We start from the raw sequence: 26097 nt of genomic DNA on the forward strand, positions 1-26097 counted from the left end.
TTTCACAGACTTAACCTCTATACAAATGTTATTTTCTACTCTTGGTGTCTACACCAGCAGACATATTAAAAAGTCTATTATGCTATATATGGGTTATAGGAGAGTAAAAAAAACTGTTCTTCTGCCTTAAAATGTTTTGCCATAGTCCCAGAGACCATGGTGAAAGGCTAATGGAAGTAGCCTTTGTAAAAGGCCATGCATTTTTAGAGTAATTCATCTGCTTTGCTCCAGGCTGTTTGCAGTGCTTTATAATCCGGAGAGTTCGGAAATCCTGAAAGTGCTTTTCTCAACTGCTCTTTTCCCTGTGTTAGAGGGTCTTGAAAATGAAAAGCCAGAAATTTGCAACATGATCAAAATGTTGTGTTCCATTAGAATTAAAGGTAATGTTTTCCTCAGAATAGGAAAGAGGGGGCGGACGGGGGGGAAGAGTAGTCTGGAAAAAAGAAATCAATGAGTGGTTAAAATAGAGCTGTTAAAATGGCAACACACAGCCTGTGTATAAATATAGGCTAGCTCCTTAGCAGTGTTCTTATATGGTAGATCTGAGTGAAGGAAACATATCAGCCTGCTCTCACTCCGTACAAGCCTGAATGCTGGTTGGTAAGGTCTGATGCCATTTGTTTGATGTCAGACAAGGCTGTGTATTACATGTCAGTTGTAATGACTCTTGTTTCTCTTTCTCTTGCAGGGACCTCTATTAACAATGTGAGGAGGGGATCACACAAGCATGCTGTGGATTTCTTATCTGTACATACCACTTGATTATTGTCTATCTTTTACTGATCAACCCAAAAAGAGAGAAAGATCAAACAAAAATTGTGGTCTTGTCAGCTCTGCCCAAGAGCCACCTGCATTTTATGACTCCTTTTGGAGAAACTACCTGGACTGTTAGAAATGAAGCAGCTCAGGCTGCATCTCTGATCAGCAGAGCTGCCTGTGTGGAGTACAGAAATCAAGTTGCCTTAAGTCAAACCATATGCAGGTTGCACTAATTGTTGTAACTCTACTGCTGATACCACTCCAGATTTCACTAGGACTTTCCAAGACAGTAGTTTCTCATGTAGCTTGAATGTTTTCAACTGATGTTTGAATATTTCTATTCAGTCAGGTGTGGCTGTGAAAAGTCAAAGGAGTTTACTTTTTCCTGCTAAATTAATGGTGAATTTTGAAGCCTCACTTCCAAGTGGGATCCGTGCTATGGCAGCAACCTACAGGGTTATGGTCACAACTGTGAACTGCTACAGCAGCGTGGTGATAGAGCAGCACTTCCAGCACACAGTGCATTACTGCACAGGGGCTTGTCAGGTGTTCAAGCAAGGAGTTGCATGTATAGTTGCCCACCACAGTGTGTGTGCAGAACTCAGTGTCCAAGATGACCACAAAATTCCTGTTTCTGAAAATGGGCTTGCCTTGCCTGGAAATGAGGACTATCAGCAAATACTCCTTAATAACCCAAGAATCAAAAAGGGCTCTTCAGTGCAAGCTTCCAGCAGTTTAAAAGACATTACTGGTGAGGCAATAAATCTCGCCAGTGGTAAAATAAAGGAATTCTCATTTGAGAAGCTCAAAAGCTCTTCCAATCACGTGGCCTACAGAAAGGGGAGGAAAGTTCGGTCAGAATCGTTCAGCAGACGATCATTTGATTTTGACATGATTTATGGGCACTTCAGCAATGATGAGAACTCTCCTCCGTATGGCTTTTTGCAGAGTCCCTCACCTGTGGAGAAATGGCAGGAGAGCAATGATGCTCCAGAAGTCAGTATGAATCCCGTGGTTCCCTTCTCTCCTCATTCCTTCTCTGAAGAAAACTTCATTACCCAAATTTTGGAGAAGCACAAGCTGGATGGCTCTTCTGGTGGAGATATTAAAGTGTGCTTAGACATCTTGCTCAAGTGCTCAGAGGATCTGAAAAAGTGCACTGACATAATAAAGCACTGCATCAAAAAGAAATCGGCAGACAGTGTTAGTGGAGGGAATAGCAGTGATCCTCTGGCTAGTTCAGAAATGATATACGTGAATCTGATGAGAAGATTTTCTTTGTACCTGAAAAAGCTACCCTTTGAGCTCAAGCCACCTGGGCACAAGGAGGCCAGTGATCTTGGAGAATTAGTGAACTGTTTTCATGGCTTGCAGGAGACTCCCTTTTCCCCAATATTTGGAGATGAGCAGCCACCTAGGTATGAAGATATTATTCAGCTTCCATCCTCAAATGCAGTTCCTGTCAGACTACCAGGTGACCAGTGTGAGATGACAGGCACCTCTCAGTCCATCCAAACAAGCACTGTGAGCTTTACCTCAAACTCCCCTTGCAGCATCTCACAGGAGAACAATGTGAGAGCTGTGAAAGATGCTTGTGTTCTACCTCAGTTACCAGCCACAAGCCCATCTGACTGCACATCTTCCACTGAGGTTCTGTACATTGAGGAAGAGTCAGATGGAGAAAGAGTGTTAGAGAAAATAAAGAAGGCAAAGGAGAAAGGGGACTGGGAGAGTTTAGAGCATAGTTGCCAGCTGTCTGGTTCTTCAGATGTAATTGCTGATGTTAAAGCAGAACCTACCATGGTAGGAGGTGAACTTTTCTGTGCTTCTGAGAAAAGTAATCTTTTAAAACCAGTTTCAGATTCTGTATTGCGTGGTTCTCAACCTGGTGTCTCCAAAGGAGAACAGATGTGCAAGATAGACAAGGATGAAATAGATAAACTGCTGCTGGACTTGGAGCACTTCTCACAGAAAATGGAGAGTACTTTTCGGGAGCCCCCTCTAAAGGAGTGCGAACCTGCCCGTTTGCAGGTGTTTGGCTGGCAGGGTAGGCCGGTACTACCTGTGGCTCTTGAACCCAAAAGTAAACCCATTGACCCCACTTCCCCTTTGTCAAAAATCATGGAAACCAATGGTCATAAAATGGAAGAAGATGACAGAGCCCTTTTACTGCGTATCCTGGAAAGCATTGAGGACTTTGCGCAGGAACTAGTGGAATTCCAGAAAGGCAAAGGAAGCTTGTCAAAGGAGAAAGAAGTGATGCAAATTCTTCAGGAAACATTATCGACTCCTTCACAGTCCCTCCTTTCAGGGCAAAAAAGCTACGCTGGGGCTGCCTCTAGAGACTCTGTTCCAGCTTTGATTCAGCAGGCACCAGAAGTAATTAAGGTAAGAGGATGAATCCTTTGACTGGATAACGAAACAAACGCGGGGAAAATGTGGAAAAAATGTTACAAGTGCTAAGCGATTTTTTTTTCAGTGCTGTAATGTGGAATAATGTGCTCAACCTGGCAGTAGTATTAATGCAAAAACAAAAAAAAGGAAACAAACTGAGCAAACCAGATGGGTGCTGATACGCAGTTTCCCCTTTCACCTTGTCCTTTTCCTGCTGGTGTTCCTGTAGGCGGAGTTTGCTTGTAGTTTAAGTGGGTCCTGTATAATGGGAGGGGTGAGACAGTGTTTCAGTTTACTGCTTTATTGCTGGGAGCACGCACTGGATTGGCTCTCAGTAGTTCAGTGAGAACTGGGTGCTCCACCTTGCCCTTTCCCATCTGAGACTGACAGCTTGCTTTGTACTGCTTATCACTGGTTCCTAAAGAAAGATCCTCTGTGGCACAACAATGAAATCTAAGAAGATTTATTATTTATTTCCCTTCCCATGTCCTCAGTGCACAGAGTTGTTATGGAATCCTCGCTGCACATCTCTCAAACGAGAAGCAGGTTTCCCCAGGAGAAGGGTCTTGATGGAAGCCTGCTTTAGAGGGAAGCCAAAGCTTCCAGCCCCTCATACGTTCCGTTTGAAAACAAGTGCCACACTTCCAAAGCAATGCAGTAACAAGGTCCCACACACAGAAAGTATGGAGGGTTTCACTTCCCAAAACCCATTTTCCATTTACGTACTTGAGAAAGTGTCTAGATTATCAGTGAACTCTCGCAGCTCTTTCCAGCTGGAGCATGATTTGCATGTCTTCAAAATGATCTGATTGCCTGAAAACACAGGTATTTGGTGCGGTTCTGAAAGGGGTGGGATGGAGAGGAGAAAAGAATTTCTCTTCCTACTTGAAATGATTGAGATTTTTTTTCTTATTTTTAAGACTAGGTGCTCTCCCTGTGTTTCTGATTTTTCTCTGTGCATCTTTGCTTATGGAAAATGGCAAGCATGAATGAACTTGTTGGATATCTTCAGCAAGCCAAAAGGTGTTCTTCCTCGAAGAGTTGAACTAAGCAGCTTTAAAAGCTCTGAAGCAATCTTTTAATAGCTATTGTTGCCTTATATATTTAGAAGATTTTTTTTTAACTTGTGTATTTCATACAAAAATTGGTCAAGTGTGACACTGCATTTTGTGGCTGTTTTTCTACAATACCTGGGAACTTAGATACTCTTAAGCTGTCAAACAGCTTATCAGCCTAGTTCTCTACTGGTTTGTTTCCCTCATTATCCACGTAGTTTGTGTGCTAGTTTGCTCCTAGCCTGCCTTCACAGATATACAACATGTACCAGTATTGCAGGAGCTCCTCTTGCTTACTGCAGCTCAGCCTTTTCTTTGTGCACGTGTTTAGGACCAAAACTCGCAGAAGAAAATAAATGTCTTGGGAAAGCAGAGGAGACCTGGAGGGGCCTGTGCTGCACAGTGCAGCTGGTGCACTTCAGAGAGGGTTAGCCCTTAGCAGAATGGACAGAAGTCACCTGAACTGCTGGTCAAACCAGCCATCGCTTGCTCTGAGGTTTGGTGGTAGTTACAGAGAATGTTTTGCTCCCATCACCACACCTATCGGTGTAGCATACGTGAGTCTCCCTGGTTAACTCTGAATCTGGTTGGAGAATTTCTGTGAATTTCTGCATTATTTGTTGTATTTTCTTAGGGCTCGTAAATTATTATCAAATACTTGTGCAGCATATATACAAAAGTGAACAAACAAAAAACCTACTAGATTTAACACTGATGAAAATGCAGTGCAATTTTCATTTCAGATGCTTGTGGCAGTTCTAGTATCCCTTGAGCAATGAGGAAGGAAAGGTGAAGTGCCTTCAGACCAGGCTGTCTGCTGGCTCAGACTGCCCTATCTGTGTGGAAATCTGTGCTAACTTACATCAGCAGCAGATTTTTCCCTTTATCCTAAGAGCCAATTATGATAATCCACACAGAACAATAGAATTAGTTGCCTCCTCAATTTCAAAACCAAAATATTTATAAACTAGGAAATGAATACTCAAGAAGTCCATCAATTTTTCAGAGCGCATAATGAGCACATCATGCTTCTCATAGGCAGTCCAGGAAGCTTTGCATGCTTTCAGGTTGTTCAACATTTCCCATGCAGAGATCCAGTTTTCCGCTGCTTATCTCTGGACTAACGATGTAGTTTAAAATTTCCTGTTCTGTGTGTCTGTGTTAAACTGATCCTTTTTATAAATGTTTTTTTAAATTCATGGTTCAGTAAAAATAATTCAGCTGTCCGACTAGCTAGAAGCTAGCAAAAACCCCCAAATGTTTGCTTTGAGAAAGACTAGCGACAAACGAAGTAGCTGTATTTTTTGCCTGTAGGTAGGAGAGCAGTAAGGAGTAGAGCTTGGCTGGACTGACAGGTGTAAGGGAGAACTAGGAACAGGGAGTAGGGAAGAAGTAAAAAGTGGGCTGTCGGAATTATCTGATCTGATCTGCAGATGTGATGACTGATGGTTTTTTTCAGGGAGGAAGGTAAAGGGTTCTGCCTTTTGATTAAAATGTCTTCTACAAAGTTCTTGGAAAAGTCAGGGGTAGGTGTTTTTGACCTTAATCTCTCTGTGCCCTTGACCTGCAACCTGTGCAGGATGGATAATTTGATGAAGTATTTAAATTTGGTTATTGAATGCTTGCGAAGTGCTTAGTACTCAAGTGAAAGTACCCAAGAAAGTCTTTAAGAACCCTACATGCTCATTCTGCTTTCAGAATCAAGTTTGAGAAGTACGGGGCTCTGCTCCAAGTCCTGCTTATGCATTCTGTTTTAAGAGCTGCTGGGTGAAGTTTGTGAATAATCTTGAGAGCAGAAACCAGGACAGGAGTTTGATGCCAGAAGTGGCTGCCTCTTTACATCCTGCCTTCACTGAGTACCTCATATCAAAAGCCTACTCATTGTGCAGGGAGCTAGAAAGAGTGGTCCTGCTCCCTGTTTCTCTTCCTCATTCCTCCACTTCCACATTGCATGACTTTGAACTTCCTTTTTACTCACCCTTTCACTCACAGGCTTATATACAAGCCTGGTATTTCGGGCTTGTTTTCTGCTAAATCAGTAACTGGAATTAGTCACATTGAAATCCAGTGGGTAGTACAGGTATCTCTGGACAGGGACTAGATCTTGAAGAAGGTTTGCAGCTTACAGGGCTGATAAATGTTCTCAGACCACCGCGGCAAACCACACTTTACCTCAAATGGTAGAGCCCAGAGTCAGGTATCCAGAGCCATTCCCTGCTGCTGGGTATGTGCTCTGGGCTGGCTCCAGGTAGCATCTGTGCACTCCTAGTTTTCCTGAATTACTGATGATGTGGGTGCTGCTGAGACTTAGAAGCATCCCTGTCTTGCTCTGTTCAAAAATATTGTCTGCTAAGAACCTTGCATTTATGTATGAAAATATCTGTTGTGTGCATAAGCAGTGTCCTGAGGGTTGTTCTGACCTGGCAACTTTGTACTTCTGCCTCTTCACGAAGGTGCTCCTTCATTTATAATTCTGTGTGCTTTGTTCTGCTAATGTGATTATTTACTTCTGAAGGATCTAGTGTAGGGCAATTAACTGTAACAGTCTTTATAACATCACAATGACTTTAACTTTGACTTTAAATAATCACATTTTCTCAAACTGCATTTGTTATATAATGGAAAACGTTCTGGAATCAGATTTCCTCTACATATATTACAAATTGTTTTGATCAGATGTTGCGATGTCGCTTAAGTTATCTGCACTCTTTTCAAACATCAATTATTCATGCTTTCTAATCCCAAATGGTAAGAAAGGACACTTTGATTGTTTAATAATAGTAATTGAAATAAATGGAAATAGTAAATGAAAAATGACAATAAAATTGGATGAGATTAGAGAATTTAAAGAGCTAATACCAAACACTGAAGGAGACGTTCCTGGCAGGTGGGCTAATTTTGTACTCACAGCAGATTCGGATTCTTCTTGCATTAAGTTGGTTTGTCTTAGAACAGACATCTGAAGGTAGTCAGTGCAAAGCCTAACTGATACATGTTGAATTGTTCAGCCTTGTTGACTCTAAAACCAATACAAAGTTACGCTGTTGCTTGAGAAGTTTAATCTGTTTTGAAGGCATTTGGAGCTGGTGCCCTTTTCAGCTATATGGAATGCACTGAGGTTTTGCAGCCAGACTTTGTGCTACAGCTAAATCCTGTGATGATTGAATCATCCAAGTTTTTTAGAACCGAGCCTCCAGCTTTAGGCACAGGTGGGATTCTTTCCATGTTCTGATGGCTAATGAAGGCAATGTGTACTTCTTTAAATACATCTCTCACCTGAGATCCTCCTTTTGGACAGGTTGCTTCTGTGTCTATCTGTAGTCCAGCCACAGCCTTTTAAGTTTATGAATTAATCTTGGGCCTTCTGCAGGAGGTGCGGAACATCAGAACCATGCGTGGTCCATTAAAAGCTTTCTAATAGCGAGGCTCAGGGACACCTTTCCATTTCAAATATAATATTTTATTAAAAGCAGGATGGCTGGGGAGAAGTTAGATGATGTTCTCCAGTACTTTGCTCAGAAAGTAAACTGACAAAGTATCTAGAACTTTTCAAGTCAAATATGAGAAGCAGATTATGGGACTATGTGTTTGCTCATCGTGTTGTAGGAGGAACTGGACATTTATTCAGCCTTTTTTCAGCACTGTTGTTGTGGTAGGAGAGGGAGAACACACTTCGAATGAGCTTGCTCAGAGTTATATAGAAAAAGATTAGACCATCTACTGAGAACTGCTTCGCATCTGGCTTGGGGAGCAGCCTTTGCCTTGTGAGAGCTGTGGGAAAAGTGAATAAAAAACATGGTACTTTTTGGTGTCTTTATAAAATAATTTCCATAGAATCATAGAGTATCTCAAGTTGGAAGGGACCTCTAAGGATCATAGAGTCCAACTCCAGACTCCACAGTTTTATTCAGAACTACTTTAACATGCCTGAGCTTATTACCCAAGATCATCCCTGTGTGCTTGTTTGATGGTAAAGAAAGTAGATGATTTGCTTTTTCCAAGCAAGAAGGAAAAATTGATGTTTCCTGAAAATTGCAGCCTTTGGTCTAGAGTGGAACTAATGCGGGTGTCCTGCTTCATCACCTCAAACTACTAACATTGTGTGTGTGCTGGTCTTGGCTGAGAGCATGTGGTTTGACTCTAGCTGAGTCTGACTGATGCAAGTTTGCACCTCAGGTTTCAGCACTGAAGCACATAAAGTAAGAACTATTGGGGAAGATGGTATATTTAGCCACTTCTGCAGCCTGTCTAATTTTAGCACTCTTGGTAGTGGTGGTGGGTGCTTCCTTTCCCATATTACCCCTGGCCTATTACAAGCCAAGGACAGATTGTCTGTCATGTAGCCAGCAGGGAAATAGATTCTGTTATAGATCATGTTTCTCAATTAAAGTATTACAAGAAGGCAGAAGATCCTGGCGGTACTGAAAGATACTTTGAATATCAGTTAAAAAAGGGAGGCCTGGTTTCCGTAGTGAGACCCAATCTTTAGATGCTCATCTTGTGAAGAGACTGAAGACGTGGTATGCTTCTACGTGAAGCCATTTGCTATTTTTTGCCTGTAAAAATCAAAGCCAAGAAAGCAACCTACTGGTTTTGACGTGGTCTCCTACTGAGTCCCTGTGCTTCTTCTGGAGAGCGCAACATCTGCTTAGGAGCTGACCAGGATGATGATCAAGGAGAGTTCCCTGCGGAGGGACCCAGACTTGGGAGGGGAGCTAGCGTTCCTTGCGAAGGGCTGTGACTTTGTTCTCCCATCCCGATTCAAGAAGAGGCTGAAGTCATTCCAGCAGGCCCAGGTTTGAACGCTTGGCGTTTCTTTGACTTTTTCTGTTGCTTTGTATTTTTTTTATTGGATTAGAGAATCAAGCTGTGTCCCCTCTAGGCGTGTCTATTTGCAGAAAGATATTTGTAGCTAGATACCAGCAGGTTTAAAAATAAACCTTCCAAGCTTACAGTGTGGAGTTAAAATGTCTTTGTAAACAAGGGGAAAAAAAATAACAGAGAGGGCAGTGATTTAATAGGGAGAAATAGTGGAAGTGTATTCAATCTTTTCTGCTATTTTTTGGTAAGAAAAGCCGTATTTGTGTGATTGCTCTGAGTGTGGTGTTGTATGTGGAGCGGCCACAGCTTTCTGCTCTATTGAGAGGGCTGCTCTCTCTGCTACTGAGGTTTGTGTTGCTACTTGATTTTGGTGAAGATTTTACCATCATGAAGTGCTTCACTGGGCTCTTTCCTAGTCTCTGTGGGCTGTGGCTGAAGAAGATGTAGCCACAGAAATGAAAATTGCACTAAAGATATGTTGCTTGGTAAATCCCATCTTCTATACTCACTTTCTGGGGCAGCCAGAAAAGATTGGAGCAATTTTTGCTATGACATCACGTCGGTGTGTAGCCACCTCACATTTGTGGTGAGGTATGCTGGAATCTGCCCATCCAGGGCTTCATCTCTATTAAAATAGTGACCCGGTAACGATGTTTAAAAAGTTGAAATTATCAGTGGTGCAGCTGTTTCCTAATAAACAGCTATTAAAATAGTTCTAGAGTATAATGTAGCATGAGGCACATTTTTTTTTTCCATGATTTCTGGTGACAGGTTAAAGCGCGTGTATAAGGTTAATCTCTGGAACATGTTTTTTTGCTCCCTAGGGGAGAATTGTATGAAGTAATGATGTGTAGTAATGGCTTGGGCGGGGACCGTGAGCAATTTATAAGACTAATGAGAACCATGCAGCGCAGCTAAGAGTGTTCACTCTCCAGCATTGGCTTAGTTGTGCTTATCCGACCACCTAAGGATGTGGTTTTCAGGGAGAGATCAGATCTCCTAGCAGACCAAGTGGAAAAGTTGGTGAGCCTTTCGTAGGTGAGTCCTGTCTGGGCTGAGTGCAGTGAGGCTAACTGCTTTGAGGCTGCAGATCCAAGGCAGGTGAGCTGATGGAGTGGGCAGCTGCAGCTGGAAGGAGATGGGCTTCCTCTTCTCTCTCTTTGAAGTATTTGCTCCCTTTTGCTTCCTTCTCACTGTGTCACCAGTCTCGCCGTGGCCTTTCTGTTAGCTGATTTAACTCACCGGCATACTAGGATATCATCCAGCAGTAGAGCAAGTCTGTTTTCTGCCTTTCCAAGCAGGTTAAATCAATTCGTAGAGGGGTCTGGCAAGCTTGGTAGGAAGCAACAACATCTGTTTAGGAGTGGAGGACAGAGACAGGAATTCTCCTTCTTGGCAGCAGTGAATGTTAATTTTTGTGCCTTGCCGAGCTATACCTTGTGTTAGACTGGGTGTGTGAGATGACCTGAGAGTAAGGGTAATTGGATTTGCTAAGTACAGGAAAAAGTGCTTGCAGGAGGAAAGGTGAAAAGGCAGCAGTAGGGAGTGGAGATGAGTGACAGATGGCCATGTGTAGATGTTAGCAAGGAAGGTTGGGGAGGGGAATGCATTTTTTATGGGAGGATCAGAGAGCCTTCCATAGCAGCGATGGTAGGAGGAGACCTCTGGAGGTCTCTAATCCAGCATCTTGCATGTAGGAGGATAGAAAGACTATCACTGACACTAGATCACATCAGCACAGGCTTTTTATGAGTCTTGGAAACTCCTCAGGCATAGGGATTCCCCCCACCCCTTTCAATGGGCCTCTTCCTAGCTATATTATTTTCACTTAACTTTGGATTCCTACTGTCCACCACTCACTCATAAATTGCAGTTTATGGCCATTACTTTTTGTGCACCATGTATCGCTCCTATCGCAGCCTTGTACACCATTTGCTTTTATTTGCAGTCAGGCCATGCTGCAGGCTTTTGCTCAGCCTGGTGCACCCCACGTCCTTTTCAGCAGGACTGTTGCTCAGCCAGGGGATTCCCAGCTGGGGCTGGGGGTTGCAGTGCCCAGCTGCAGAGCTTGGCACTTCTCCTGGAAGCAGTTGGAGGTTTGCTGAGGTCTCTTGTGCCTGAGGTTCTGCCTTCTACCATGCCGACCTTCCCCCTAGGTAAGTGTCATCTACAGACTGGGACAGAGGAGAGCTGCAGAAGGGGTTATACCCCTGTTCCTTTGAGTGCAAGTGCTCTTTGGTGGCTTTGTATCTTCCATGGAGCTTTCAGAAGGCTCTTGGTCTGTGGGCTGAAGTGTATCAGTCACAGGAAGAGCAGTGTAATATCTGTAGGCACATCTAGCAGCGGAGGCGTGAGATCTGTATTTTCAAAACTCAGCTGGATAAGGCCATTAGGAACTTGATCTAGGCTTAGAGTTGCCCTTGTGTCCCTTCCCACCTACGTTTTTTATGGTTCTGTGTTACATAGTTTGTTTTCATTTGTTTTGCTGCAATGGGACTCTGCTTCTGCTGGTGAGTTTACATTTTATAGTAGAAAAAAAATCTATCCAGAAATGCAGTTTACCGTGGCTTCTCTGTGCTGCTGGCAGTCACACGTGAACCTTTGGTGTTTTTCATCTCCTTTGAGATTGGAAAGAGGCAGCAGAGAGATATAATTATGGGAAAGGAGTTCAGGAAAAGAAGGGAAAGTCTCGGGCTGTTAATACAAATCAACTCTGGAGAACTGATTATCTCTGAGGATGGCCTGTGTCCAGTTATCATCAGACTTCAGTAAGACAGGAACAGTAAAAAGGAAAGGAGACATTAAGTCAGCATTGTGGACTGCAAGAAACTAGGCTGAGTCACTGTACCGTAGAAAAAGGATTAGAGAATCTCATTTGGAAGAAAACAAATAACCAGTAAACTCTAAGACCCTGGTGGAGACTAAAGACCAGGAGGAAAGAACAGAAAATATTACAGCACTTAATGTGATACTGCTTTCTCTCTGGAGTTGTCTGCTGCCTGAGAGACAGGCCATGATGGGGGAGTTTTTCTGCTTTGTTTGCATAGCTACAGTGCGGCTGCTTTTCTGTCTGCTTTATTTTTAGTGCAGATCTCACTATTTTAGCCTGTCCATAAATAAATAGTATGATTGGAAAAAGATGATACAGTAGATAGACAGATTTTAGTTAAGGTAATATAAAACGCCCTACAAAGCAGTACTAGAACACGTTTTTTTGATGTACCTTTTCTTTATTAAAAAAAAGACAATTAGCTATTGGTAGTAAGGATCTTCCAAACCTGGAAGAAATGTTCCACTAATCAAACAGAATATTGGGTTAACTTCTTGCAGTAAGGAACTGCTTCCTACCAAGGGCGTGCCACAAAACTCCTCTCTTATTGCTTCCTTTATTTTTTTTGTGAGCCATTCACAAATATTTGTCATTGACTCCCTGCTGTGTCCATAGCAGTTGACATCTGGATATACCCATCCCAGAAGCGTTTTCACACAGTGTTGTTTTTGTTGTTTTTTTCTTTTTAGCAGAAAAAAAATATGCAAGATTATTCTCAGGAGCTAGTTACTACTTGTTTTCCTCATTGCAGACAGCTCATTCCTTATATGAGAAGAAGACAGTTCAAAACTGTTCTTTCTATTCCTGCAGTAGAATATTCTGGAAAGAAGCAATTAGTGAGCTCAGTGTCCACCTTGTTTGCCTTGGGCTGAGCAGGAGTTACTGATTCAGTCATTCTGGGAAGATCAGCTGCAAACCTATGTCTGAACGGATTCCCTACTTTGAGGCTTAGGAGCATTCCCTGTGTGTGCCCTGTAGATCTATGGACCTATCTAGCCTCTATGTTGCGTTGTGGTTGTACATCAGAAAGTTAGTGTAGATCATGGGGGCCTGGTTTGTGCCTTATGTGAGCTGGTGCCAAAGCTTACTGACTTTGATGGTACATAAAGAAAATGAGTTGCTCTGCTTCCAGAAAGTGGGGGTCAGGGCAAAGAGAACGGGCTGTGTTAAGGGATGTTCAGCTACCATCCTGCACTGTGTGGTATGGGATGTGTGCTACGTAGGAGAGGAGGAAAAAGGCACAGTGCTGTTACAGTGGCGTGCTCGGGGGATTTGCCTACCGAGAAGAAAATTGTATTTTATTATTCACTTGTACTGTAAGGGAATGAGGACATATTGTTAAAGTGAAGAGTCTTTCGAAAGGACACTGTTTCTTTGATATGTGGACATTTTTGCTAAATTTAAGTCATTTCTTCTATTTCTTCAAAGTCCTGGCAGCTAGGAGTGCACGTTTGTATCAGAGATTAATGAGCAATAAACCTGTTTCTGAGAAGTGGGTCTTCAAGACAAACCTGTGTTAAGTCCTATTATAGGAGTTGAGTGACTGGAGATGGCACCCTGATGTCTGCTCCAGCTTTGTTGTGTATGAATACGGCACTGTTAGAGAGCAGCATGGCTTTTCCCTCTGCTGAAATCCGGACTGTGAAACAGCCGAGAGTTGGGTCGTGGCCGGAAGCCTCTCCTATCTGGACAGTGCAGACGGGGTGGCGACAGGGTGCACAAACAGAAACAGCGGTGTGCCTGTGCCTTTCTGCTGGCCAAATCACTAGCTTGATTTAGAAACCAGCTTCCCAAGTAGTTGGAGACCTCTTGTAAAGGGAGGAGGGGAGGACTTCAGGACCCTCAAACTCCAGGTGAATGCAGAGCACGTAGAGCTGTAGAGGAGTTGCAATACAGAAGTATGCTTGGGCTGGCATACGTGTAGAAGCACATGTGTTCCAGCTCCTGAAATGGGATGTTTGGAAGAAGGAAGAGGTCCTTCCCATTTAAAAAGAAACAGAGGAGTGAAGAGGAAGAAAATCTCTCCATCTCTGGTTTTCCAGATCTCTGAGGAAGAGATTATGAAGTGATTTAAAAAACTACAGAGCAAGTGGCTCAAGGAAGCTTTTACAATTCTTATTCTTCAGCTCCCTGAATGCAAACCCATGGCAGTTGAGTTATTCAGTGTGTGTTAAGGGAAAGCTCCAAGTTTCTGGGAAATAGTAAGGCAAGGAATTTAGTCGGTTCATCATAGACATTCTTTGGTAGTTAGTAAACTTGGTCTTGGAAACTATCTCCTAAAACCATTTTGTTTTGAACTATTTAGAGTAAATAAATTGAAAGTTGCAGCTGTATTTACTTGACTATTTCCTTATTAGCCTCTTATCACATATGTTGTTACATTAATAATAGCTCTTTCATTTGAACCGTTGTGCAATAGGCAGTCCTATTGCCTTTTCCCAAGAGAGCATGTGTTCATGGGGGTGCAAGGAAGTTTTTTTTTTTATCCCTGGAGATTCCAGCATCTGAGTTCTGCTGCTTATACTGAAATGACTGGGGCAGAATGGCAACGCAGTGAGAAGCATAAGAAGAAACAGCAAGCATTGCCCTTGTTCTGTGGTACTGCTGAATTGCAGGGTATATTCTCCTGTGATTAAACAGTGTATTATAATCCTCAGCTACAAACAAAATGCACAGAAACTATGTAGAAGTTGCCTTAGATGTGACGTATATTTGACCAATGTTTGACATTGCAATGATCCTTAAATTTGTTTTTTAGAAAAATATTTTTATCCTTCTGCTATTAATTTGATGGTTTAAAAATTTTCTTAGTCACACATGAACAGAAACTATCTTCTCCTCAGTATTTCATGCTGTTTTTTAAAAAAATTATTTATTGTATTTTCAGGTTCAAAGTAAACAAGAGAAGAAACCTGGAACGTCATCCCCAGTCCCTTTGAACTCAGTGGTTAGCCCTTGTGCTCTGCCTGTGAATAAAGCCACCAGCAGTACCCCTTTGTCCATAAACATTCCACGTTTCTACTTCCCTAAAGGACTTCCGAATGTCTGCACTAATCATGAAGAGATCATTGCCAGGATTGAAGAAGCCTTCACAGAGTTTGAAGATGAGAAAGCCAACATCTGTGAAATGGGAAAAATTGCAAAGGTAACCGCGCTCTAGATTTCTTTACTTCTTGGAGAGGGAGAAAGCTTTAGTTTCAGCCTAATAAAATACCTTTTTTTTCCCCATTGTTTTAGTGAAAAACAGACCAAAATTCTTTTGCTCTGTATTTTTTTTTTCCTTTTAGATTAAGAAAATAATTAAAAATGAGCTCAGTTAAAGTGTCTGTGGGAAAAGATTGCTGTTTGTCATGACTGATATGTATGCTCCATCTTACTCTGATTTGAAAAATGGTTCTTGCAGGTTTTTTAGCAAATAAAAAATGCATTTGTTTTTCTTTTTCTCCATTGTTACATTTGCAAGATAGGCACTTCACATTACTGCTATGTGGCTTCAGATAGTGCTGGTTACCTTCTCTGTGGCTAGCTGTCCCACTGATCTAGAAATGATCTTTGTACACTGCAACAGCATTGCTTGAGAAAGGAATTTCCAACTTATGCCACCTTGGGCACAGCAAAAGAGGGAAATGCTTTGTCAGCCCTACTCCACCGAGATACATATGTTAAATATCCACAATGTCAGCAGACTTGGAGTTGTTACAGTCTTTTAATGATTTGTTGGCTTCAGAGAACAAAACACAACACTTGTGTGGGAGCACGATGCAGATGGGCTGTTCTATTTTCCTCTTCTTCCATCATGGTTTTTAGTAATGCAGATTAGCATTAGACTGGCAGTTGTCAGATGCACCTCATATGTTCAGCTTGTCCTGTGCGTGAGTGTAACTGTGGCGCTGTAGATTGAGCAGTGATGTTCTGTCCAAGAGGAGCACTTGTTTTCTAAGAGGAAAGCTTAGGTTTGTTTTTAGAATGGTACACTTGTAAGTCATTTCTGAAAACATAAACAAAATTTCTTAGCTTGACCAAAATAAGTTTTGAAACTGATTTTATGACAAGACTGTTAACTGTGTGGCTTGTCACATTCAGTCTGGGAAAAGCAGAAGAGTTGTGTAGAAGATTCCTCTGCCTTTCTGTCTGGTCTCTGCAACCATCTCTAAGTGGATGTGCTCTAGGCTGTTCAGTTGTTCTACAGCTCGCTGCTGTTCTGTGGGATTATTGGGAATGGTATTAGTTTGGAGGCTTTAAAGGGAATGCAGGAGAGCCAGCTACACAAAGAAAACTGCAGAAAATAAATGTTTTTTCCTTGGAATAGTAAAGCAGCTGTGGAAATACAGTCACCTAACAGAAGAATGGCTTAATCCTAAAATGTATGTTTATTACCATTCTGAAAGTTACCCAGGTAGAAATGCTAATGCTGTGGTTAATTAGAACATTGCATTCAGAAAGTTCTCTTGGAATTGGCTTCTTTCCATTTGTGCTTTCATATATATATATATTTTTATCTAGCAGTGTTGGGAATGGGCTGCTCAGGGTAGAATGCTGAATGCTCTGCACTTTCACTTTCAGACATTTAATTGCTAATTGTCTGAGTTGTTCCTGCCCATGGCAGGGATGTGTGAATTAAACAATCGCTGAGGCCCGTTCTAACCCAAACCATTCTGTGGTCTGTAACTAGAATGGAAGTTCCCTTACTGTTAATGAGAAGTTAGCTTATAGAGAATGGGTTATTCTGTCCTCAGGTGTGTTTGTGTTTCGTTGCAGATATGTGGCTGCCCACTCTATTGGAAAGCACCTATGTTCAGTGCATCAGGAGGACAAAGGACAGGATGTGTGTCTGTGCACTCATTTGTGTCTTTGTGGAGAAAGTGAGTACAGAAAATGCAAAATTCTCTTTCTAGAAAAAGGTAGATTTGCCATAGAAGACTTTTTCTTCTACCATACTTTTGAAACCCTTGTCCCTTTTTAGAAAAAAATAAATAGCTTAAAAATCTCTTATTTTCCTTTCCTATAAATTCCTGCACACTGATGCTATGCTATGTACAACATCAAAATTAACATTAATTGTATAGATGATTAAACATGCTGTTTTGGTTGACTTATAGAATACATTAACACACTCCCAAGAAATGTCAGCTATTGTAAGATAGCTGATAAATGTTAATGATTGTTGGATATATTTATCTGAGGCCATGTTGATGCACTGGCGCACTGAGTGAGTGCCATTTGGGAATAGGGAGAGGAAGACTCTTACAGGGCAGGGAGAAGGAACGTGAAATAAAAAGGCATCATACAAGTAGGCCAAGCTCAGCTTTGATAATTGTTGCCTTCCTCACACACACTTTATAATAATTGTGTGGGTTTTGGCAATTGTTTCCACATACCACTGTCAAAACTTCTTTTTGAAATTGAAAGCTCTTGCATGTATTGTGCTTGGAGTTAGAGGTGCTAGATGGAACAGAACTGTTCTCTTGCATAATCTTTTCTCTCCACGGCAATTCAGTCTTTGTGAAACACCTGAACAGTATCTCCACCTCCTGTCCAGAGATATTTCTACTTTTTGGCATAATGGTCACCGTTTAGATTCTTGAAATAGTTTTTAATCCTGAATTTTCAAAGTATTTCTTATGATAATATTGTCAAAACAGCCAAGTTACACTGGCAAAGTTACATAGATGTTAAGGATGACTGTGATCAGTAAGCTTTTCTTGACGGGGTGATTTTTTTTTTTCCCTTCCTGAAGTTTCTCCAACTAATCCTAATTAATCCCTGATGGATGATACCACATATTTTTGCTCCCACTGTTTTGCACATCCTTCAGATTATTGCAGAATGTGGTCGTGCTCCTTTTCTGTATTCCTTTAATCCACACTGCTTCCAAGTCATTTTAAAAATGTTTTCTTCACTTTGATTTCTCTCTGAAGATATTTTTTAGTTTGTCTTCCCTCCTGATGGTTGTAACAACTACTTCTGGAAATAAAGGTAGTGTTCTTTGTAAAGTTGCACTTTGTTGTACAAACGCAACCTTAATTTCGAAGCAGGAATGTGTAATCACTTAAGTATATTTTTTTAAGCATCTTAGTAAGCAGTCTGACTTTTCAAAATGCTGTGTGCATGCCAGTCTCACGTGAAGTTAATAGGAATTGCAGTGTATACAATACTTCTCAAAACTGGAGCTTTTAGTTTGTTGTTAAAACATGGCTTTGGGACTCATCATTTTGTGTGATTTAAAAATAAAAAAGCACCTATTTTCTGCAGCTGATTCAGAAATGTTTGTTAATTGACAGCATGACGTGAATGTGAAGCAACAGAATTGACTGTCAACCACTATTCCCTTTTTTGTTTTCCCTGACAGACTTAAAATGTGCCCCCTGCCTTTTTTTTTGTAACATCTGTTTTTGATAAAGAGTAATAAGACCAGTATTAGTGGCAAGCCAGTTAGTGCGATATCTCCAGGAAGAACAGAGGCATTTCAGCGCTGTTTCAGCATTTGCATGCCTCTCTAAGTACTCAGCCCTACTAGTTCTTTCATTAAGTTCATCTCCATAACTTCCTGTGTACAGCAGCCAGCCATGCCATAATTAACAAGAGATGCTCGTTTCCCTTTTGGAGAGTGATTTTTCTGGTTTGAGACTTAGTCATTGCAGTTTGACAGTATCTTCAAACATTGAAATGTAGTGAAAGACTGAATTAGGAAGCACATCTGTTATGGCATCCCATTAGGTTGGTCCTGTTGACTTCAAAAGACATCAGTGAGCGTGCAGCATTTTGAAAAGTCAGGTATCTTGCTAAGATGCTGTTGAATCAAAATAGGAGTCTTCAGAAAGAAATATCTTGCTACCACAGGAATGTTAACATGAAAAATCTCCACTGAGCAGAAGTACCTTGGTGCTGCCAAAAGATACTGAAGATGATTGGTGCTAGTATTGAGGTCAGCTTTGCATAATGCATATTGTAGATGTATTGCATAACATGATAAGGCACTTGATCATCTAGCTGTGATTTGTGATTGTCCTGTGAGATGCAAAGTAGTTGGAGTAACATTTCATCTCTCTCACAGAATTTTACGTAACTGCCATGATGACGCATCCAGATTTGCTTACCTTGTAGCGAAGCCTAGCTGTGGCTACCTTGAGCAGGAGGACTTCATCCCGCTGCTTCAGGTACCTGCAGCTGCTCAGCAGTGAAGTGATGGGGAGAGGGAGAAATGTTTGTTTTTTAACTGTTCTATTCTCGTGTCTTTAAATGTTTACCAAAAACATGCCGATCTTTGGTTGAACAGCATTTGGGTGGGTTACTTTAGAGAGCAAATATAATTGAATTTGTCTAGCCAGACTATATCAGATAAAATATCCCATGGAAATCTGTGCAAAAAATAAAAAAAAACCTTGCAGTTCCAACTGGCCTATGTGCGCCTCTGTACCTGTTAGTACCAAAGTTCCACTGCTGCTTTTTTTCTGATATTCAGGTAAAATATCTGCATCGCACTTCCATTTCGTCTTAGTATTCAGGCCAAAGTCTTATGCATCCTATTTCATTTATTTCTTTCCCTTCAATTCAGATGTGATATTTTTAGCAAAGCAAGCATGAAAGCAAAGTATTGTGGCTGTGTAGTCAGGCTCTGGATAGATTTAGCTCTTCTACAGTTTCTCTGTAAATCGGGTCCATCTGCTTCTCTGGTCGCCTGTTGATAATTTTTTTTTCCAAGCTATTCCATAATGTCTTTAGTTTTAACACACTTTATTGCCCTCTGTGCAAAACCTCAGTAGAGATGCTTTGCTAGGGAAGTTTTTTTTTCTGTGCTCGATGTTTGTATGTCTCAAACAAGCTTACCTGGGACTGCAATGGGTAAATTTTCTCATGTTCTTTTTCACCTTTTCTCCTCTGGGCATACTGCCTTTCCTGACTGATAGCAGCTATATTTTTTAGCTACTAGTTCATCCAAAGGCATGTACAACCTTGTTTGTCATTCAACCAGATACTAGCGGTATTACACCATTTGACACTGCCATATGCCTAATCAGGTTAGATTGGCCAAAACCTTGACGTATTATGCCCCTAAGGGCACTGTATCAGCTCTGTCCCTTTGCCACATCATAGTGTGAAAAATGAATTTTAAACACCTCTTAAAGAATAGAGGAGTCAGACATGTAGAAGTTACACAGACATTCTGATACACAGGATCTGAGCTGATTCATTCAAGATCTAAGCAGTTTCTTTATATGTCTGGTCATGCATTTTTTTTGGTAGGTTTGGCATCATGAATGAGTGTTTGACTTGCAAAAAGCTGATCTTGTGAAACTCCGTGCATAGTTCAGTTCAATTTTGGGAAAGCACTGATAATGTCTGTTTGCTTTCTGAGGTTCACAAGAACTTTCATTGTTGTGGAGGATGTGAAAGGCAACTTTCTCAGCCTTTCAAAAAATGTTCATTTCTGACACTTAGCTCTAACAAATATCAATGTCTTCAATGAATGGAAAAAAATGTTTTTGGAGAAGAGATGGTTGCATGGTCAACTAACTATTTTTTTGTCTCCTTCAATAAAAATGAGTTTTCATCCACTCACTAACTCTCTCCCTTTGTTTTTCTGTCCTTAAGTAAATCAGTATGGCCCAACAGGTGCGTATTGCCCAGAAAATGTATTCTACTTATACTTCTAGAAGGTTCACTTCATAGATTAAAATATATAATTTCAGTTCTATTGTTAATGCTGAAAAAACATAAGCGAAAGTATTGGTTTGTAAACTAAGTAACATCTGAGCATTAAATAAAAGAAGTAGAAAATCTGTTCCATGTTAATTGGTCTTCTCTTGCAGGACGTGGTAGAAACGCACCCTGGTCTGACGTTCCTGAAGGATGCTCCAGAATTCCATTCCCGGTATATTACAACGGTAGGCTGGCTTGTTTAATCTCCTGTCACACTGCTGTACCAGTCCTCCTTTTGTTATTTGTCACTCTTCCCAGGTCATCCACTTATTTCAAAAATACATAGTTTTTGTTTATATTGCTAGCAAGAAGTTACATTCAGAATTACTTAGAACAAAATATCAGTCTATGTATAAGAGCTCATTCACAAGGGTATTAGTGATTCTTTCTGGTCTTAAACAAATCTTTAAAACAATTTTGGCCTTTAATTATGTTGGAGGAAAATAAGAGTGATCCTTCTTTGGTGTTTGAGAGCTACTAAGTTACCCCAAATACTGCTGGGCTGCTGTGGCCTGGGAGGCCTTATGTTTGAAGATTTCTGTCATTAAGGCATGGAGAGTCTGATTGTTCCATGGTATAAGGTGTCCATTCCACCATTGTCTGACTCTGCTGCATCTCACTTGCCAGAACGCATCTCTAGTCTTTCTGAATCACTGAATTTTTATGACTACTGCTTGTAGATCTGTAGCTTTGTTCTAACTCTGCAGTCAGAAGTTAGACTTGTGCTTTACCTGAAAAAGTTTGTACTTTTTTTTTTTTAAGCCTGTGTTGTGTTGGGTGTGAATATGGATAAAAGATATAAAGGTAGAATGTTTTATCTCTGCAAGGATGGCAAACTCAGATAAAGAAGAGCCTGGAGAGAGTTTCATCTCAGCTGGGTTTAGAGCTTTTCCTATTGGCTTGACAGGCTCTCTGTGGGGGTCAGCTGCACCACATATTGGCAGCTGGGAGATTACTGGCAGGGACAGACTTATCCCTTTCCTGTGAGGAGCAGATGGCAGAGGGACACTGCTGCTTTGGGCATATCCTGAACCATCACACCAGTGTTTTGTGAATCTGTATAACTAGAAACAATTTCAAATGTCTAGATATTCTTGGCTGTGATGGTGAATGTCAGTGTACTATCTGCACCTTCAGTCCCTGTGGAATGAGACAACAGATATGTTAAGCATGGTACCTGGTCAGAGTAGGTATAACAAATGTCCAGGCGATTAGGAAGGCTCATGAATGTGTGAACTGCTGCGATTTCTGGACCTCACTAGGTGCTGTGTGTGTTCTGATCTGAGACATAGCTGTGCTTCAAGATAACTGAAATCTAGGCTACTGCTGAAAAGAGTAACATCTTTTCCTTCCTTTCTTTTTTTCTTACAACTTCTCTTGTACTTGGATGAGCTATGTCCTGTATGACAATCATAAATTTGGGCACAGAACTGGATCCTTCATGTGTACATGAAACTTCTCAGTGCTTCTTGATTCTGCTCATCTCCACTGTGCTTTCCTACTTCAGCCTGAGCACCTTTAGACACCCCTATACATAGACACACTCTTGACAATGGTGGCTTCCGAAGCTTGCTCTCTGGCACCCAGGAAATGATGGTGCTGATGTTTGAAGTGAGCAGTGTGTGGCAGCAGATCTTACAAAGCTGTGATGTCCTTCATAGACTTCTCATGCTTGCAGGATGACTCTGTTCTGGGTGTCTCTTCTGACAGACAGATTCTTTCTGAGCTCTGTGTGTTTGGCCTTGGCTAGATCACTGAGCAGGAGCAGAGTCCAAGACCTAAGAAGACACACAGTCCATCAGGTCAGGTTGCTCCCACATGGAGTGGCAGTGTGTGGCCCGCTGCAGCAGTGCCTCTCCTCTCTGACAGCAGGAATTCCTATTTCTCGCATCTCCATTCACCAATAGTTTGGCACTTCTATTTTTATTGTCATGAAATTGAGTATTTCCACCAGGAGGTAATGAAGGAAACAGCTTTGTCCTTGGATTTTGAGACTGCGTGGACACTTTGAATCCCTTCAAGGTAGAGTGCCTTGTACTTATTTATAGTGACAGTAGTGTATCTGCTGCAAGAGCAAGAGTTATATTTTGTTTTTGTATTACAGATTAGGGCCATAAAGAGACGCTGGCTTTCGTGTTCATTACTGAATACAGCATCATTTGGTTGAAATCACCTGGAGAGTAAGTTAACAATGGATGTGTTTGCACGTTTCATTATTTTTTTACTTCTTTCTGCACCTTTTAAAGGTGCCTTTTGGATACAGTAGCCTTTATTGTAATCTGCATCAGTGTATTTGAGCTGTTCTATTGCCAGACTATTTGTTTCTAAAGTATACTAAACTACTTGTTTCTTTCAACAGAGGCAGACTCCTGAAACTGATGAAGATGGTGCAGAATATCATGAGACATTTAACATTACTTCTTCCAGAGTGTGCAAAGAAAGCTCAGTGTTAGCACTGCATGCTGTTGTTAAAAAGCTGAGTCAACTAAAAACAATTAGCAAAACTTACTGCTTGTTGAAAAGTGTTCAGCTTATACAATATTACCCATGTGAATGTGGAAAGTGAAGATGGCCTACAGAATTTAATAAAGTTTTTTTTTCCAGAGATTGTATTGTTTTTCTTCTTTTATGGAGATATTGGGAAAAGATCTGGAACTAATGCATCAGTGGTTTTGGACCTGGAGGTGGATTACATGATGGTATTGGGCAAAAAAGGAAGGAGCTTCCCCCTTCCAAAGGCTCGTGTACTGAATTCAGAATAAACAGACTTCCATGCCAGGAAGAAGGGAGCCAGAGTCACAGCTTACAAGGTTGTAGCTGCTGAGTACAAGCGCTTGTAGCAGCTTGGGCCTGAGGCCAGTTACTTACTTGGTTTCTAAGCTTACACTGCAGGTGTGATCATGCAGCAGGTGCTCTAACTGAGAAACATAATGCAGGGAGGGCACAGGAATTAATTTGCTGTTACAGTAGACACTGGCTGTTGTTTGAATGCTGCCAATCATCTCAGCTGTGTCGTAGGATATTTCCCAAGTGCTTTTTTGACAGCTTTGTCTTTGTAACCTCGAAAAGAGAAGTGGTGACACTTTTTGTGTGTATGTGTATATATACTCAGAGTTTACTACTCACTGAAACTGTACCACTATTTGAATAATAAAGTCTGCACTGAGTGACTGGATACAGTGAAGGGGATGTGAAAAGAAATTCCGTCTTTCCTCTGTATGCCTTATTTTTTACAGCTAGTGAGATGAGAGCAGGGGGTACGTCTTTATCAATGTGATCTGACAGAGGAACAGTTTTAGAGTCACTAAGGAGGATATTTTGTTGTCTTCTCTTACCTAGCAGGCAGAGGAAAAGAAGAAGATTGCTAGTTAGGAGTTCTTTCTCTATCTTGAGGTTTTTATGTTTGTATCCTTGGAATGTTCTGAAAAGGCTGTATCTTTGCAAATTGCTGGAGTTGACAGGTGTGGTAATGGATCATGTGTGAGGCTCCGAACTGGTTGGTAACCTGGAAGCAAAGGCCAAACAAAGTTCAAAAATAGTCCAGAATGGCAATGGTTGCCAGCAGCTTTCAAGAAGGAAGACACAGCTTTGAGCTGTTTAAGACCAGAAAAGACCATTGTGATTACCTAGGCTGACCTCTGGCATTACACAGACCGCAGAGCATTGCTCAGTGATTGCTGTAGTTAGGATGAATTTTCTTTTGGACTGAACTAACACAATTAAAAAAAAAAAGTCCTTGATTGATGTACGGAGTGATGAAGAGCCCTCAGTGAGTCTCTGCAAGTTGTCCCAGTAGTTAATAACTGGTAGTGTTTATTTAAAAAAAAAAAAAAAGACAACAAAACTCACTAGATATCTGCTTTGAGAGTCAAAAAGTCCTGCTGTCCTGCATGTGCCCCTGTAAGCTTCTAAGGACTAGGATAATCACCAATAGATATCATGTTAAGCTAAGTTGACTCCTCTCTTTTTGGGGTAGATTTTGAGTCCTCAAATCATTCTTGTTGCTCCCAAAACTATCTGGACTCATCAACGTTTATTGTCTGACTGCTCTTTGTATCCAAAGCAGACTGTTAGCAATGATCTCATACTTGTTTCCAAATCTGTTCTGGACTAAGAGCCTGCTCTTGTGTGACTGAGTCAAAGCATGGTCCTTAAATGGTGCTTGCCCACTTTAAGCTACCATTTAGGCTCAGAGTGACCCATCCCAGTCTTATCTGTATCCTTACAATATCCATGTTTTGTAAAGTTAGCTTTTATGTTGGAGTAGCGTGTTCTATTAAGATTTACCAAAATCCTAGGCTAATATGTCAACATGTCAGAGACATCAAAGGTTTATTTGTATTAGATTTGATTTACAAGAATCATATTCTGTAGGCTTCAGTGCTGATAGTCATTAATTGCATTTCTAATTAGTCATGTTGAAGATGTCATGTTAGTGATATTTATTCTTGTTCATGTTGTCAAGTTTATTCTTGCATGCACTTGATCACACACTTGTATTTTCACTGCCCTGCAATACTTGATGTAGTAAAAAGGAGTGGACTAGGAACAAATAGTTCAGCCTGCTTATTTAGGTGTTTGTGAGTGCTCATTCTCCTACTGCGTACTGTTCCTCATGAATTCTCAGAAGTGTGTGCTTTCCCCACTGTGCTTTTTATTCCCTTTCATGAGAAGCAGATCAGCAAAGGAGATGAATGAAGTAAACACATCCCTAAGACAAATGCAGACAGATAATCTCTATTGATTATTTTTAGCGGAGCCACCAAGAAGATGAGGCATTGTTACAGACACAATAGGTCAGCCAACACTTGTGGATTTCATTTGCATGTCCTATTTTCTCATCCGAAAAAAAAAAATCAGGACTTCAGAAGGTCAAAACTATCAGCTGAGGTCCTTGCAAGCTGCAGTGCCTGAAGCCTGAAAAACGTTCAGAGTGATTTGTCAGCACTTTGAATGCATTATTCGACATAAATAATAAATCTACTTGCTCAAAGATTAATTAAGAGCTGTGAAAATAGTTGCAGAGTGGAAATGGATTATACTGTTTCAGAAACAAATGTTACTTTGAGACTCGATAGTGAATTAAGGATGATATTATAAACAACAACAACAAAGTTTTCAGTAAGAAGTCTCCTTGGGATGAGTGAATAATCCCAGTAAAGTTACTCCATTTCAGTTCCCTAACTGACAGTTTCAAGGAGTTGTTTTAAAGAAGGCTGTTTGTCTTGCAGGTTATACAAAGAATATTCTACACAGTCAATCGGTCCTGGTCTGGGAAGATCACCCTAACAGAGCTGAGGAAAAGCAACTTCTTGCAAGTATGTTGGTTTCTACCCGAACAGGATATAGAATGTATGGATTCCTTTATTCCTGTGTACTATTCAGTGAGATTGTAGTAAGGCAGACCAAATACTCAGTGCCAGGATAGGGCCAGATCTGGTGAAGCTGTTTCAGAGTCAAGATGAGAGAAAACCAAGGGCCAGAGCAGCCAAGAGTGCAGCAGATCGAAGTTGGAGGGGTACATGCAAAAGGGTGTTT

The 26097-nt window shown here is 41.1% G+C and overlaps 1 protein-coding gene across 3 annotated transcripts in view; it reads left to right on the plus strand.

Moving 5' to 3' along the window:
* PPP2R3A (protein phosphatase 2 regulatory subunit B''alpha) overlaps positions 1-26097 on the plus strand; it is a 50993-nt gene that overhangs the window by 10329 nt on the left and 14567 nt on the right. The window contains exons 2-9 of one of the 3 annotated variants that reach the window (XR_002437958.1): positions 689-3147; positions 14747-15004; positions 16618-16721; positions 18914-19016; positions 20670-20744; positions 22310-22581; positions 22664-22739; positions 22919-23164. Coding sequence is in view for 2 of the 3 variants with exons in the window: in XM_021394532.1 (XP_021250207.1) it covers positions 1156-3147; positions 14747-15004; positions 16618-16721; positions 18914-19016; positions 20670-20744; positions 25791-25877 (2619 nt within the window). In the remaining variant the exon portion in view is untranslated. Of the gene's footprint in view, positions 1-688; positions 3148-8692; positions 9005-14746; positions 15005-16617; positions 16722-18913; positions 19017-20669; positions 20745-22309; positions 22582-22663; positions 22740-22918; positions 23165-25790; positions 25878-26097 lie in introns of those variants that run through there. The other 2 variants (XM_021394532.1, XM_021394533.1) reach the window with 2 other exon arrangements.

Source organism: Numida meleagris, chromosome 4, assembly GCF_002078875.1.
Source record: "Numida meleagris isolate 19003 breed g44 Domestic line chromosome 4, NumMel1.0, whole genome shotgun sequence".
NCBI classification, from domain to species: Eukaryota; Metazoa; Chordata; class Aves; order Galliformes; family Numididae; genus Numida; species Numida meleagris.